We start from the raw sequence: 13,077 nt of genomic DNA on the forward strand, positions 1-13,077 counted from the left end.
AAAAACAATGTAAAATATAAATAGAAAAAAAATGTTTTTATAAAAATAATAATGATAATAAAAGATAACAAAATAACAAAAGAAACAACAAAAAGGTATAAATCGTATTAATGTAAAACTTGAGGGATGGGGTATGTTTAGTAATTATGAATGGGAGGGGGTACGTTTAGCAACACTCTTTTGCAATTGTTGAAACTTCATAAAATAATAATAATTTACCATATATATTATTCAAGTGTTGTAGTATTTATGTATAGGGAAAAATGAATACGGTACTATCATACATCTATACTTAGATGGGAAATCTTTCAGAACTATATCATTTTGATTAAAACCCTAAAAGATAAAACTAAAACTCACAATTTACCTCCATTATTTAGAGCATTCACATCTTATTCTCTATCCCTAAATCCAAAATTACACTAAAACACACTACATTTTCTCTCTTCTTTTTAATTAAATAATAATTTTAATCTTTATCATACTATTTCTCTTTCTCTCACTCACAACCACTTTTAAAATATATTAAAAAGTTATAGGGGTGGATAGTAGTTTTTTAAATATACAGAAAAATCACCATGTTTTCTAAAATATAAAAACTATCCACTAACATCACTCTAAATCACTCTCTAAATTATAAAAACACCTCTCACATAAAATAGGGGGTTGAATGAGAATGCTCTTACTTGACAAATTACATTTATTCACTTTTTGTAAATCAAATCCATTGACTAAAGCAAATCTCTACTTATCATAGAGTCTATCCACTTAGTAAATCTAAAACTATTCCAATAGGTCTTGATTGTGGTCACTTCATTACACTATTCCAACAAGTCTTGGCCTACTTTACTGCACTCGGGCAAACAGCCAGGTACATGGAACATAATTGCAAAATTGGAAAATAAACTTGCTTTTTCCAACATCAATTTAACCAGTCTCATTAAAGGTGTTTTGGGTATGGGTGATAAAATTAAATTTTGGATAGACCCGTGGCTCACTCCCGTCTCTTTAAGAGAAGTTTTCCCAAATCTGTTTTTGATCGTAAAGGATAATGTGTGTTTAGTTCAATCTTGTTTTGAGGTTATTAATGGGATTATAGTTTGGAAATGAAGGTGGAAACGTTCGAGCCTGAATCAAATTGAGCCCAGCGAGTTATTGGTAAATATATGTTGTAGTTGGTTATAGTTAATAACACCCTAGACCGTTGGATTTGGGCTAACGATTCAATGGGTGTTTTTATTGTTGATGCCATGAAACAAACTCTTTTCAAAAACTCCAACATGTTTGTCTCATTTACCTTAAAGTGGAACAGTTGGGTTCCAATAAAGGTCGACATTCTTGCTTGGAATGCGGAAATGGATAGGCTTCCGACTTGTGTGGCTCTAGCTAAAAGAAAAGTTGACGTGGGATCGACTTATCATCTTTGTGGTGATTATGAGGCGACTAGTGACCACCTTCTCATAGGGGTGTTCAAAATTTGATTCGAATTCGATTTCAAAATATTCGAATTCGATTCGTATTCGAGTATAGTAATCGAATACGAATACGAATACGAATACGAATTCATGATTTTTTATTCGATTCGATTCGAAATTCGAATTCAAATTATATAACATATAAATATATATTTAATTAATTAATTTGGGTCAAATCCTTAAATAATAAATGTCAAAACATAATAATAAATCCCATAACCTATACTGATATTTCTTAATTTTGTCAATACTTAATGTTGAACTTATTTTCATGTGGTATTGTAGCTACTTTAAACTTATATTTATGTGTTCTACATTGATGATTATGATTTTTGAAGTTTTTGACATATGTTAACTTGAATCAATTCAAATTTATTTGAATTTGATTCGAATTTGAGTTTCAAATACGAATAGAATCGAATTTTGAATATGGGATATTATACGAATATGAAACGAATAATCCAAATTTTAAACGATTACGAATCGAATATGAATACCAGCAAAAAAATAAATTATTCGAATTATTCGATTCGATTAACTTGAAAATTCGTTATGCGATTCGATGAACACCCCTACCTTCTCACTTTGTGTTATTTTGCCACGTTAATTTGGCAATATGTTAGTGAATGTTGTAATATTCCTCTGATTTTCGTCTTCTCGGTCCGGGATTCGCTTACTATTCATGAACACAACAATTTGTGACTCAAGAAAAATAAGGTGCTTTAGAGCGGAAATGGATAGGCTTCCGACTCGTGTGACTCTAGCTAAAAGAAAACTTGACGTGGGATCGACTTGCCATCTTTGTGGTGATTACGAGGAGACTAGTGACCACCTTCTCACCTCGTGTTATTTTTCCACGTTAATTTGGCAATCTGTTAGTAAATGGTGTAATATTCCTCCGATTTTCGTCTTCTCGATCCGGGATTTGCTTACCATTCATGAACACAGCAATTTGGGACTTAAGAAAAATAAGGTGCTTTAGGGCGGAAATGGATAAGCTTCCGACTTGTGTAGCTCTAGCTAAAAGAAAAGTTGACGTGGGATCGACTTGTTGTCTTTGTGGTGATTACGAGGAGACTAGTGACCACCTTCTCACCTCGTGTTATTTTGCCACGTTAATTTGGCAATATGTTAGTAAATGGTGTAATATTCCTCTGATTCTCGTCTTCTCGGTCTGAGATTTGCTTACCATTCATGAACACAACAATTTGGGACTCAAGAAAAATAAGGTGGTTTATGGTGTAATTCTTACAGCATGGTGGTGCATATGGAAGACCCGGAACGAGATGATATTTCAAAACAAGACAACTAGCAACTCCAAAACGATGGAGGACATCAAATCTATGGGTTTTCTTTGATTAAAAATTGGTCAACCTTTAAAAATTTGCTTTGAAAAGATTGATGTAAATTTGAGTTGAAACATTGCTTTGTTGATTGTTTTCTAGCTTCTTACTAGTTTGTGGTTTATGGAATTTGCTGTTCCAAAAAAAAAGGTAAATCTAAAACTACTTTTCTTTTTTTACTTCAATTTCTCTACTTTCGTTTTGTAGGCATATGCCCTAGATGTCCGGTGATAAATTATATATATATTAAAAAGAAGTTTTGTGTCAGTCTCTAAATTTTCACTATTCATCAAAAACTTATTTCTCAGGCACACAAATGCATGACTCATACTCTCCAATCTCTCATTCATCTTCATGACTTCATCTGTTTTTTTACTACGTCACCAATAATGGATAATCAAACAAATAAATACCCATCAACAAAGACAAAGCAACAGCAGCTCAAGTGCATTAATTTTAACGTTTTACTCATGTGGATATGTATGTTTTAGTTTTAACATATTTCAGTTGAAAAAAAAAACAAGGTTGTGAGTTTAGTTTTAGGATTATCTTTTTGAGTTTAATCAAAACGACGTAGTTTTGAAAGGTGTTCCGTCTAAGCTTAGATGTACGATAACACCGTATTCACTTTTCTCATATTTACATTCGAAACGATCCTACAGAAGAATGCCGTGACATTAACAGATGAGGTTACAACGCAGCAAAAGATTGTCAAATTTGTTACGGACTGAAACCATTGCAAGGTATGGGACTTGTCCCACATCGGTTGTATGGGCAATTGATGTGGGGTTTATAAGCCAAATGGGTTCCCTCACCTATCAGGCTAATCTTTTGGGTTGAGTTCTTCTGTTTGGCTTGTAACATTGGTATCAGAGCCAACCTCAGAGTGGTGGCCTGGAGGAAGCCAGTCGTGACCAACGTGGCCGTGACCAACGAGGGCTCGGAGTGGTGGCCTGGAGTGAGCCAGCCGTGACCAACGAGGATGTTGGCCCTTAAGGAGGGTGCATTGTTACGGACTGAAACCATTGCAAGGTATGGGACTTGTCCCACATCAGTTGTATGGGTAATTGATGTGGGCTTTATAAGCCAAATGAGTTCCCTCACCTATCAGACTAGTGTTTTGGTTTGAGTTTTCTATTTGGCTTGTAACAAAATTATTGTCACTTGACTAGCATCACCTACAACAGATGAGCCACCCCCACCAGGCAGGTGACCACGAGTCATAACACACTCTTCACACAACAAATACCACGAGTCATAGCACACTCTTCAAACAGATGATTGATAAATCAAATAACATCAATCCATTCAAAACTTTGAGTATACCAACTCATATACAATAAGGGACGAAGAATCGAGATTATAGCTCCTAAAAAGTATAACGGAAGATTTTTTTACATTCACTTTTTGTATTTGAATAAAGAATAAACTACTAGTCATTTGATGTGAATAACTACTTTTGGGTATGCTTTCTACATCTTTAGGTCTTTGGTGAATATCTTATGTTGAACACTTGAACTTAATATTTTGGTAAGTATAACATGAAAATAGTGGAGATGTTTCTAATGTTTGAGCACCATATTCATATATGACAATAAGCTCTCAATGTTTTTTCTCAACCTTTGTTAGAACACGTACGTTTATTTTCTTTTTCTTCTATGTTGTATTGTTGTGTAGAGCAATCTCATCCTGTATTAGAGCTTGATAGTAATTTTTGACACTACGTGTTGTGCACTAGGTTCCACAAATGAGCACGAGCTTTAAAGACCTACATGTCATGATCATATGTGGTAGAAACGTCCACAAACATGAGGATGGTCGCATATGGTGTTGGTGTCATCTGATGTCCCATTGTGAGCTTCAGATGTATCGATACTGGGTAACACTCATTGTAACTATCAACTTCCTTTCAATACGGACAAGTGAAACCATTATATTTTCTTCTTGCTAGACAAAGTGTATGTACGTTTTGAAAACATTAAAACTTGAAACCAACGAATCAACACGTAAGTATAGAAGTTGATAACAATCGTAACGAAACCACAATCATAACATTAAAGATGACGAAATACGTTAACACAATAAAGAGTCAAGAAGTCATAACATAACAACAAAGTCTAAAATGAAAAAGAAACAGTAGCGGTGGCATAAACCAAATTATCTAAAATAATACTAGAACGCATCTAGTATGTCTTTCTTTGGAGCAGCCTTCTTGAACTTGTCCACATTCTTTTTGATTTCCTCCAAATGTTTCGCAATCTTCTTCTCTCCCATTCTCAATAACCTAGCGCTCTTCCACTTACCCACATAGTACATCATCGTTCCCGGCACCACCAACATTATAACGACACCAATCACCGTAACAGAATCAGCCATCCACTCGTTCTCCCAACCAACCACTATGTAAGACGCTGCCATAAAAGCAACCGAAGTGCACACAGAAACTAACCACATTAATTTACTAACCACCTCACCCACTTTTTTTCTTTCGGCTTTCACCTCACCTCTAACTCCCAACATCATATGAATCACTACCACCGCTAAAGACATATAAAGAGCAACCGAGTTGAAAACAAAGAAGATTCCAACTGCCATCCCATCATCATACTCCCCACCAGGAACCATAAAACTAGCAGCAAACGCAACGACTGCAAATAGCACAGCCACAATGACAGAGTTAGTGGGCTTGTTGATTCCTTGACGGTTAAATTTTTTAACCTCTTTACCCATTCCGTGGACTTCTTGGTTAATCTGGATCACGGTGTTTATTAGCTCGGCTGGTGGTTGGTTCAACTGGTTGGCTCTGACCGCACCATGGTGGACTAGTCTGGCCCATATGTCAGATGACTTTTCTGATGGGGAAAGCCCGTTAGCAATGTCGAATGCGGTTTTGTTGTCTTTGGTTAGTGCATTCACTCTCAATTTCATATTTGGAAGACAAAGAAGGAACTTGACCACCTCACTGCTAGCCCATTTTACAGCCACATGTAATACAGTTTGGTCCTTTTGGTCGGTCCTTCGAACCAGCCGCGGGTCCTTTTCAAGCAAACTTTTCACAGTCTCGAGATGCCCTGATCTTGCTGCTCGATACAATGCTTTTTTAAGGTCGGGTTTGGGAATGGTTAAGAAGATCGGGTCCTTTGAAAGTAGCTCGTTAACAACAGCAGTGTGGCCTCTTGAAGCTGCTGTAATAAGTGGAGTTGCATTGTTTTTTGATCTGACTTGGCATAGTGATACATCATGTTCAACAAGTAGTTTCACTATGGCTGCAATAAGATTAAATAATAACATGTTGGCATATTTTAATAAACAAAATAATTATACAAACCAATAAAATATATTTACCATGATGTCCTTGACTAGCAGCTATATGCAAAGGATCAAAATCCAAATGGCTTTTTCGTGTAAGTGTTTCTTTATCCGAGTACTTCAAAAGCTCTTTCACAACTTCAAGATGCCCTCTTTCAGCAGCTGTATGCAGTGCGGTTTCTCCCAATCCGTTCACTTCATTCACCACTAATGCTCGGATTTTCGCCACCTCAGCATCAAAATCAGCTCCCACCATTTGTGAATTGATTTCATCAAGGATATGCTTCACATATGCCACATCACCTCGAAAGGCTGCTACATGCAGCTCTGTATCATTATGCCTGCTTGTCACTTGCTTTACATATGTCATCTTTCCAGCTTGATCAATCCGTATTCCAGAAGTTGTAGAAGAACCCGACAGCAACGGATCAACAAGGTTTGATGGAGTCATGAAGTTCCCTGTCTCTAAATCTACAGTTTATTAAGTAGCAAATGTTACTAGATTCTAACTTATCAAAACAAAAGAAATTATTGTTTTTTAGTTTATTTGTTATTACATATGCAAATGCTCAAAGTAAATATGAATAGCAAGAACAGGGGCAATCAATCAAGCAGCAAATTCATTATGATAATATATTTGCAAAAAAACAAGTTTAAATTGAACACAATCACTACTACTATTCATAAAAACCTAAATCAAAGAAAGGACAATGATTTATTTCAAACATCAATGTGATACATCATAAATGTTATTCTGAAAAATGATACAAAGAAGTTTGGAATATCAGACAACCTGGCTTTAGACCAATCAAAGATATATAAGAAGCATAATATAAAACTAAACGACTAAATAACAGTGCAATCACTTGATGCTTCTTATGAATATTGATACAAATCAACCGCCCAGCAAAGGGTTTTGAATGAATACAGACAACAAAATTACCAAGTTATCACCAAAAATGATATAATTACTATTATAGTACACATAAAACCTAAATTAAAGAACATTGATTAATCTGGGGCATAATCACCGTCTCTTGTTACCCAAAATATGGTAATCTGCTTCATTTACATCATTTCAAACATCAATTTGATACATTTAATCTGGAAATAAGATACAAAGAAGTTAAGAATTTCAGACTACCTGGTTTGAATTGAACAAATATTATAATATGCAAATCTTACACCTAAGTTATATATAAAAGAGAGATCAGTTTTTGTTTTTTTCTTTGCATAATTTCATGTTTGATGTACAATACTCATTAATTTAGTTGATCTTCATCTTTCAAGCACTTTAAGCAACATATCGACACACTCAGGTTAATAAAATGATTTAAAGCCTTAGAAATACACAGACAAACTGGTTTCAGTTCAATTAAAAAATTAAAAAGAAACGAGCACAAACCTAAACCAAACTAGGGATTTTAACCAACCTTTTACACAATTTCGGTCTCTTGACATACAAAATGCATTGATCAAGCTAATCTTTATCTCACAAGTACTTCAAACTTCAATTTTACACATTCAAGCTAATAACATTATGCATACACTTGATGAATTCATGTAACAGGTCACATAATTAATAAAAAAATATACACACATTTGAGAGTTAAAAGAGTAACTTCTTCAATGGCTGAGCCTACTATCTTCATCTGAGAAATAAAACTACAACTAAAGCCTAGAATATGAGAGGTATTTAATAACAGAAAAGAAGGTACACAGCATGCAAATAATGAGGGTACTGTTTTGCCAATCAGAATTTCATTTTCATATATGGTTGTTGTACATGCAAATAATGAGTGAAAGCTAAGTATCATAATATTGCTTTTCTCTTTCACATTTACAGTCACAGAAAAATGACTAGTTAGTTACAAATATTAGTTCCAAATATACAAAAATTAATCGTCCCTCAACATTTATGGATTTTTAATATGAATTTTCATTACTGAATGTTCATATGATTTTATATTTTTTTTACTACTTTTTTATTCGATATTTTGTCATGTGTTTTAAGGCGTACAGTTTGTCTATCACCCGTTTTACATACACTTTTATGTGATTTAGGGCGTGTAGATCGATCTTAGGAAAAGATATATCATATCAATTTGTCTGTATGCTTTTATATATACTTTTATATGATATATTGGACATCCTCATGAAACCGTTTATTATCATTCATATTTCTGGTTACAGGCTATACAAGTTTATATATTCAATTGTTTATAAGTTACAAGTTGTTATGATTTTGTTATCTGATTGATATGTGAAACTGTAAAATGGTATTTATGAAATTTCCGTTTAAACATTTGAATTAAACCTACAAAAAAGAATCCTCTTCACATTGCCAAATTAGACTTTCAAACAAGTTTTTTTTGAAACTCATATAGCGTAAATTCGTTCGACATCCGAGTTAGAAAACTCGGATGCCATCCACGAATTTGTTCCACTTTTTGCAATCTTCTCCCTCCTTCTCATCGACCGAGTTTTCTTCGATTTAACCACATAATATGTCATCGTGCCGAGCACTCCCACCATTATAACCCCACCAACCACCGTAATCAAAACCGCCGCCCACTCATACTTCCGCCCGACCACAATATAAGACGACGCCATAAACGCTACTGAAGTGCAGACCGACGCTAACCACATTAACTTATTAATAACCTCCACCACTTTTCTTTCGGCTTTCGTCTCACCTCGAACCAATGTTATCTGAACCACCACCACAGCCAACGACGTAAAAAGCGCAATCGCGTTGAATATAAAGAATATTTTGAAAGACGTCCGGTGGACCACCACCGCCATCCCATGATCGTTGTCCCCACCAGGGACCGTAAAGATGGCCGCAAACGCTACCGTTGCAAAAAGCACCGCCACCACAGTGACGGAGTTCGTGGCGTTGTTAATTCCTTCACGGTGGAGCTTTCTGAGCTCTTTAGCGATCCCATGAACATTTTTGTTTGTTTTTTTGGTTTGTAAGAGTTGGATGTGTACGTCGTTTTTGATCTGGGTGACTGTGTTTCTTAACTCGTCTCGTGGTTGGTTCAGCTCGTTGGCTCGGACCGCACCACGACGGACCAGACTGGCTCGGATGTCGGTTGACTCTTCAGATAAAGAAAGCCCTTCGGCTATGTCGAGTGCGGTTTTATGGTCCCGGGTTAGTGCATTAACATTTGTGTCAGGGAGACAAAGCAACTTGTTTACTATCTGCAAGAAAATGATTCGGGTCAAAACGCCTGTTTTCAAAATTGGGTCAACCTAATCTGATTTGGGCCGGGCACGAGCTGCAACATACTTTATTTTATTATAAATTTTTTTTATTTTTCATAATGTACAGCTGTGTACTATCACCAAGAAAATGGCCCGGGTCAAAGCGTGTGATTTACAAAATTAGGTCAAGCTTAGGTTCACCCATTATTTAATTTGATTTAATTTTTATTTCTTTTCAAGAAGTACAGCTATTTACTATCAGCAAGAGAGTGGTTCGGGTCAAAACAGGTCATTTTAAAAATTGAGTCAAGCTGATCCGATTTGGGTCGAGGTCAGGCTTGGACTGACCCATTATTTAATTTAATTTAATTATTTATTATTTTAAAATGTACCTCTGATCTCTTCTTTCTTGTGGCAACATGTAAAGCAGTAAAACCAGATTTATCTGGTAGCATGACAATAGCAGCATCAGCCTCCAACAGCAACTTAACCACCTCACTGCTAGCACCTTTGACCGCCATGTGTAATGTGGTTTGACCCTTTTTGTCGGTTCTTCGGGCCAGTTGTGGGTCCTTTTCTAGCAAACTTTTGACAGTCTCGACATGGCCCGATCTTGCTGCCAGATGTAATGCGTTTTTACCGTTGGATCTGGGAATATCTAATAAGGTTGGATCTTTTGAAAGTAGCTCTTGAACAACAGCAGTGTGTCCTTTTGAAGCTGCAATAATAAGTGGAGTGGCGTTGCCTTGTGATCTTGTTTGGCATAATGAAACATCGTGGTCAAGTAGTAGTTTGACTATGGCTGCAATAAGAGTCAATAAACAGATGTTATATTAACTTATAGTGATATAAACCTTACATGTTTATGGTTCACTTTGAAACCGTAAACTCTTCAAACCGGTTATTGATTTGGTTTTGTCATCGATTCCTTTATAAATTTCCATCGGTCGGTTTAAGAATATCAGACCATACTCAACTGTTTAGTTTACAATTTATACTCAAAAACAGTCAAACCGGGGTGTGCAAAGAACCGGAAAAAAACCGAACCAAATTGTAAATTAGGTTTTCGGTTATCGGTTCCACAAATCTTACTTACTCGGATAACCAAACCAAATTCAACTGAATGAAACAGATAATAACCAGTTCAATTGATTTAATCAGATAACCAGATCGAATAAACGAAATAAATGTGTTTAATCAGTTGAATTTGGTTCGGTTCCAATAAACACGCCTATTTTGGGCTATGTGACATTTAAAATCTTAGTTGGACTCTTATTATTTTAAGTTGGCCTATACTTGGATTTTGCCTAACAATACAATACAGGAGTCGGCCTTTTAAATTTTTTTATTGTTAGAACTTTGAACATTATCACTTCTTTATTGTTTTAATTGTATACTATGCATTTTTTTAATAATAAGGCCTAATAAGCCCAAACCAAACCAAGCCGAAGTCAAAACCATTTGTAACGGTCTGCCCTTCTAGTTTGGCTCGTTTTAATTTTTGACAGTTTAGATTTGATTTTTAACGGTTTGCTTTTGTTTTACAGTAGTCAAAAAAACGTTACTAACGGTTTGACTCAAGGTTTTCAGAAGATCAAAACATGGAAATTATTTTGAAGATATTTACCATGGTGTCCTTGACTAGCAGCTATATGCAAAGTATCAAACTCCAAACGGCTTCTTCTCGTAAGTGTTTCTTTATCCGAGTACTTCAAAAGCTCTTTCACAACTTCAAGATGCCCTCTTTCAGCAGCTGTATACAGTGCGGTCTCTCCCAATTCATTCACTTCATTCACGACAGACGCTCGGATTTTGGCCACCTCAGCATCAAAATCAGCTCCACTTAAAGTCCCCACCATTTGTGAATTGATTTTATCAAGAATATGTTTCACAGATGCCATATCGCCTCGTTGGGATGCTAAATGCAACTCGGTATCGTTATGTTTGCCTGTTACTTGCTTCACGTATTTCTTCTTTCCAGCTTGATCCATCCGTTTGCCGGAAGCTGTAAGTACCAGTGCTGGCGCAGATGTGGAAGACGGTGATGATGACGATGGTAAGCGATCAAGATGGCTATGATTTTGATTTAGCTTTGATGGAGTCATTGATATCTCTTGCGTTATATCTACAGTTCATTGAGTAGTAATTGTTAGTAAACTTTAACTTATCAAAGAAAAAGAAATTACTGACTTTAGCATATTATGTTATGAAGATATATTTACAAATAACAGGTTTTCAGACTGTAAAATTACTAAGTAATCACTAGCCAGTAAACAATTACTATCAGTATATATAAAACCTAAATCAAAGGACACTGATTAATTTGGGGCATAATCACCGTCTCGTGTTACACAAAATGCAAATATCTAGATAGTCTTTATCTTGGGAACGTTTCAAACATCAATACGATACATTTAATCTGAAAATATGATACAAAGAAGTTTGGAATTTCAGACGATTTGACTTCAAATGAACACAGAATTGTAATAAGCAAGGCATAAACCTAAATTAAATAAAAAAATCAATTGTTTTTTGTGCATAATTTCATCTATTGATTATACAACACGGATTACTTTAGTTATTCGTATTTCAAGCACTTCAAGCTTCATTTTGATACAATTTGGTTAATAATATTAATATACTTTAAAACCCTAGAAATATACAAAGTACAAACCAACTAATTTCACTCAATCACAAAATTATAAAGAAACAAGCACAAACCTAACAATACTAACCAATTTTGTGCACAAAACATATTAACTTCAAATTCACACATTCAAACAAAGAACCAGATGCATAAAACTTCAGAAACTCATGTATTTGCTCACACAATTAACCAATTCCACACACAATTTTAATACAACAAGCACAATCCAAAACCAAACTAACATAATTAACCGATTCCATGCACAATTTACGCCTCCCAACACACACGAAATGCATCAATCCAGCTAATCTTCATCTCATAAACACTTGAAACTTCAATTTCACACATTCAAACTAACAACACGATGCGAAAAACATCATAAATTCGTGTAATCCCTCACAAAATGAACCGGTTTTACGCACAATTGCTGTTTAGACACACGAAATACATTAACCTAACTAATCTTCATCTCACAAACTTGAATTTAATAAATTCAGAAATCCGTGTAATTCGCTGATTTCCGTGTTTTGACAAACTATATGCATTAACCAAGGACTATATACTTCAATTTCACACATTCAAGCTAATAACACGATGCAAAAAGTCACCGAATTTCCGTAACGGATCACATAATAAACAAAAAGCAACAGCAAACACATTAAACAAAGAGAGTTGTAAGAATGAATGAATACCTTGTTCATCTATGAGTATGTGTGAAGTAGTAGCCATTGGAATTAGTTGAAGCATGTATGTAATTAATAAAAACAAAGACTGAACTCTGGAATGTGAGGTGTTTCCAATGTATTTATTCTAAGAGTTTGGATTGCATTTGGCTTAGAAAAAGAAAAAGTTGTTTACTACTGAAACACGAGAAACTAACAAAGAAAGTACTCAACAACTCCACGCACAGCACAACACAACACAACACAACGAAGGAAGGTGTTCAGAAGCTTCAAATTCTACGAGTTTATTAGGTGCTTGTTTTTAAGTTTTATAATGTTTACATTTAGTTGCCATGAGTTTAGGCATTTGTATTAAAACAATGTCCAAATGTATAAGAATGTAACAAGTTTGATCAAACTTTTCATTTTAG

General features: G+C 35.1%; 2 protein-coding genes across 2 annotated transcripts; both read right to left on the reverse strand.

Moving 5' to 3' along the window:
• Positions 1-4,777: 4,777 nt before the first annotated feature.
• LOC143636854 (ankyrin repeat-containing protein ITN1-like) lies at positions 4,778-6,619 on the reverse strand. Its single transcript, XM_077104340.1, has 2 exons — positions 6,164-6,619; positions 4,778-6,084 (listed from the first exon to the last, which is right to left on the reverse strand). The coding sequence occupies exons 1-2, from the start codon at positions 6,576-6,578 to the stop codon at positions 4,991-4,993; spliced, it is 1,509 nt and encodes a 502-aa protein (XP_076960455.1). The 5' UTR covers positions 6,579-6,619; the 3' UTR covers positions 4,778-4,990.
• Positions 6,620-8,456: 1,837 nt separating this feature from the next.
• Positions 8,457-12,833, reverse strand: LOC143636855 (ankyrin repeat-containing protein ITN1-like). Its single transcript, XM_077104341.1, has 4 exons — positions 12,677-12,833; positions 10,965-11,462; positions 9,730-10,139; positions 8,457-9,334 (listed from the first exon to the last, which is right to left on the reverse strand). The coding sequence occupies exons 1-4, from the start codon at positions 12,729-12,731 to the stop codon at positions 8,507-8,509; spliced, it is 1,791 nt and encodes a 596-aa protein (XP_076960456.1). The 5' UTR covers positions 12,732-12,833; the 3' UTR covers positions 8,457-8,506.
• Between the last annotated feature and the right edge of the window lie 244 nt (positions 12,834-13,077).

Source organism: Bidens hawaiensis, unplaced genomic scaffold (genome assembly GCF_021521415.1).
Source record: "Bidens hawaiensis isolate Kalapana, Puna unplaced genomic scaffold, B.hawaiensis_p1.1 tig00008064_1, whole genome shotgun sequence".
Classification (NCBI taxonomy): Eukaryota; Viridiplantae; Streptophyta; class Magnoliopsida; order Asterales; family Asteraceae; genus Bidens; species Bidens hawaiensis.

What these genes read in the sequence shown, in the direction of transcription:
- LOC143636854 (XM_077104340.1), bottom strand. Translation starts at nt 6,578, where the DNA reads ATGACTCCATCAAACCTTGTTGATCCGTTGCTGTCGGGTTCTTCTACA. An exon ending in TGCTAGTCAAGGACATCATG is followed by an intron (nt 6,085 to 6,163) that starts GTAAATATATTT and finishes ATCTTATTGCAG; the next exon opens with CCATAGTGAAACTACTTGTT.
- LOC143636855 (XM_077104341.1), bottom strand. Translation starts at nt 12,731, where the DNA reads ATGCTTCAACTAATTCCAATGGCTACTACTTCACACATACTCATAGAT. An exon ending in CATACTCATAGATGAACAAG is followed by an intron (nt 11,463 to 12,676) that starts GTATTCATTCAT and finishes AATGAACTGTAG; the next exon opens with ATATAACGCAAGAGATATCA. An exon ending in CAAGAAAGAAGAGATCAGAG is followed by an intron (nt 9,335 to 9,729) that starts GTACATTTTAAA and finishes ATTTTCTTGCAG; the next exon opens with ATAGTAAACAAGTTGCTTTG.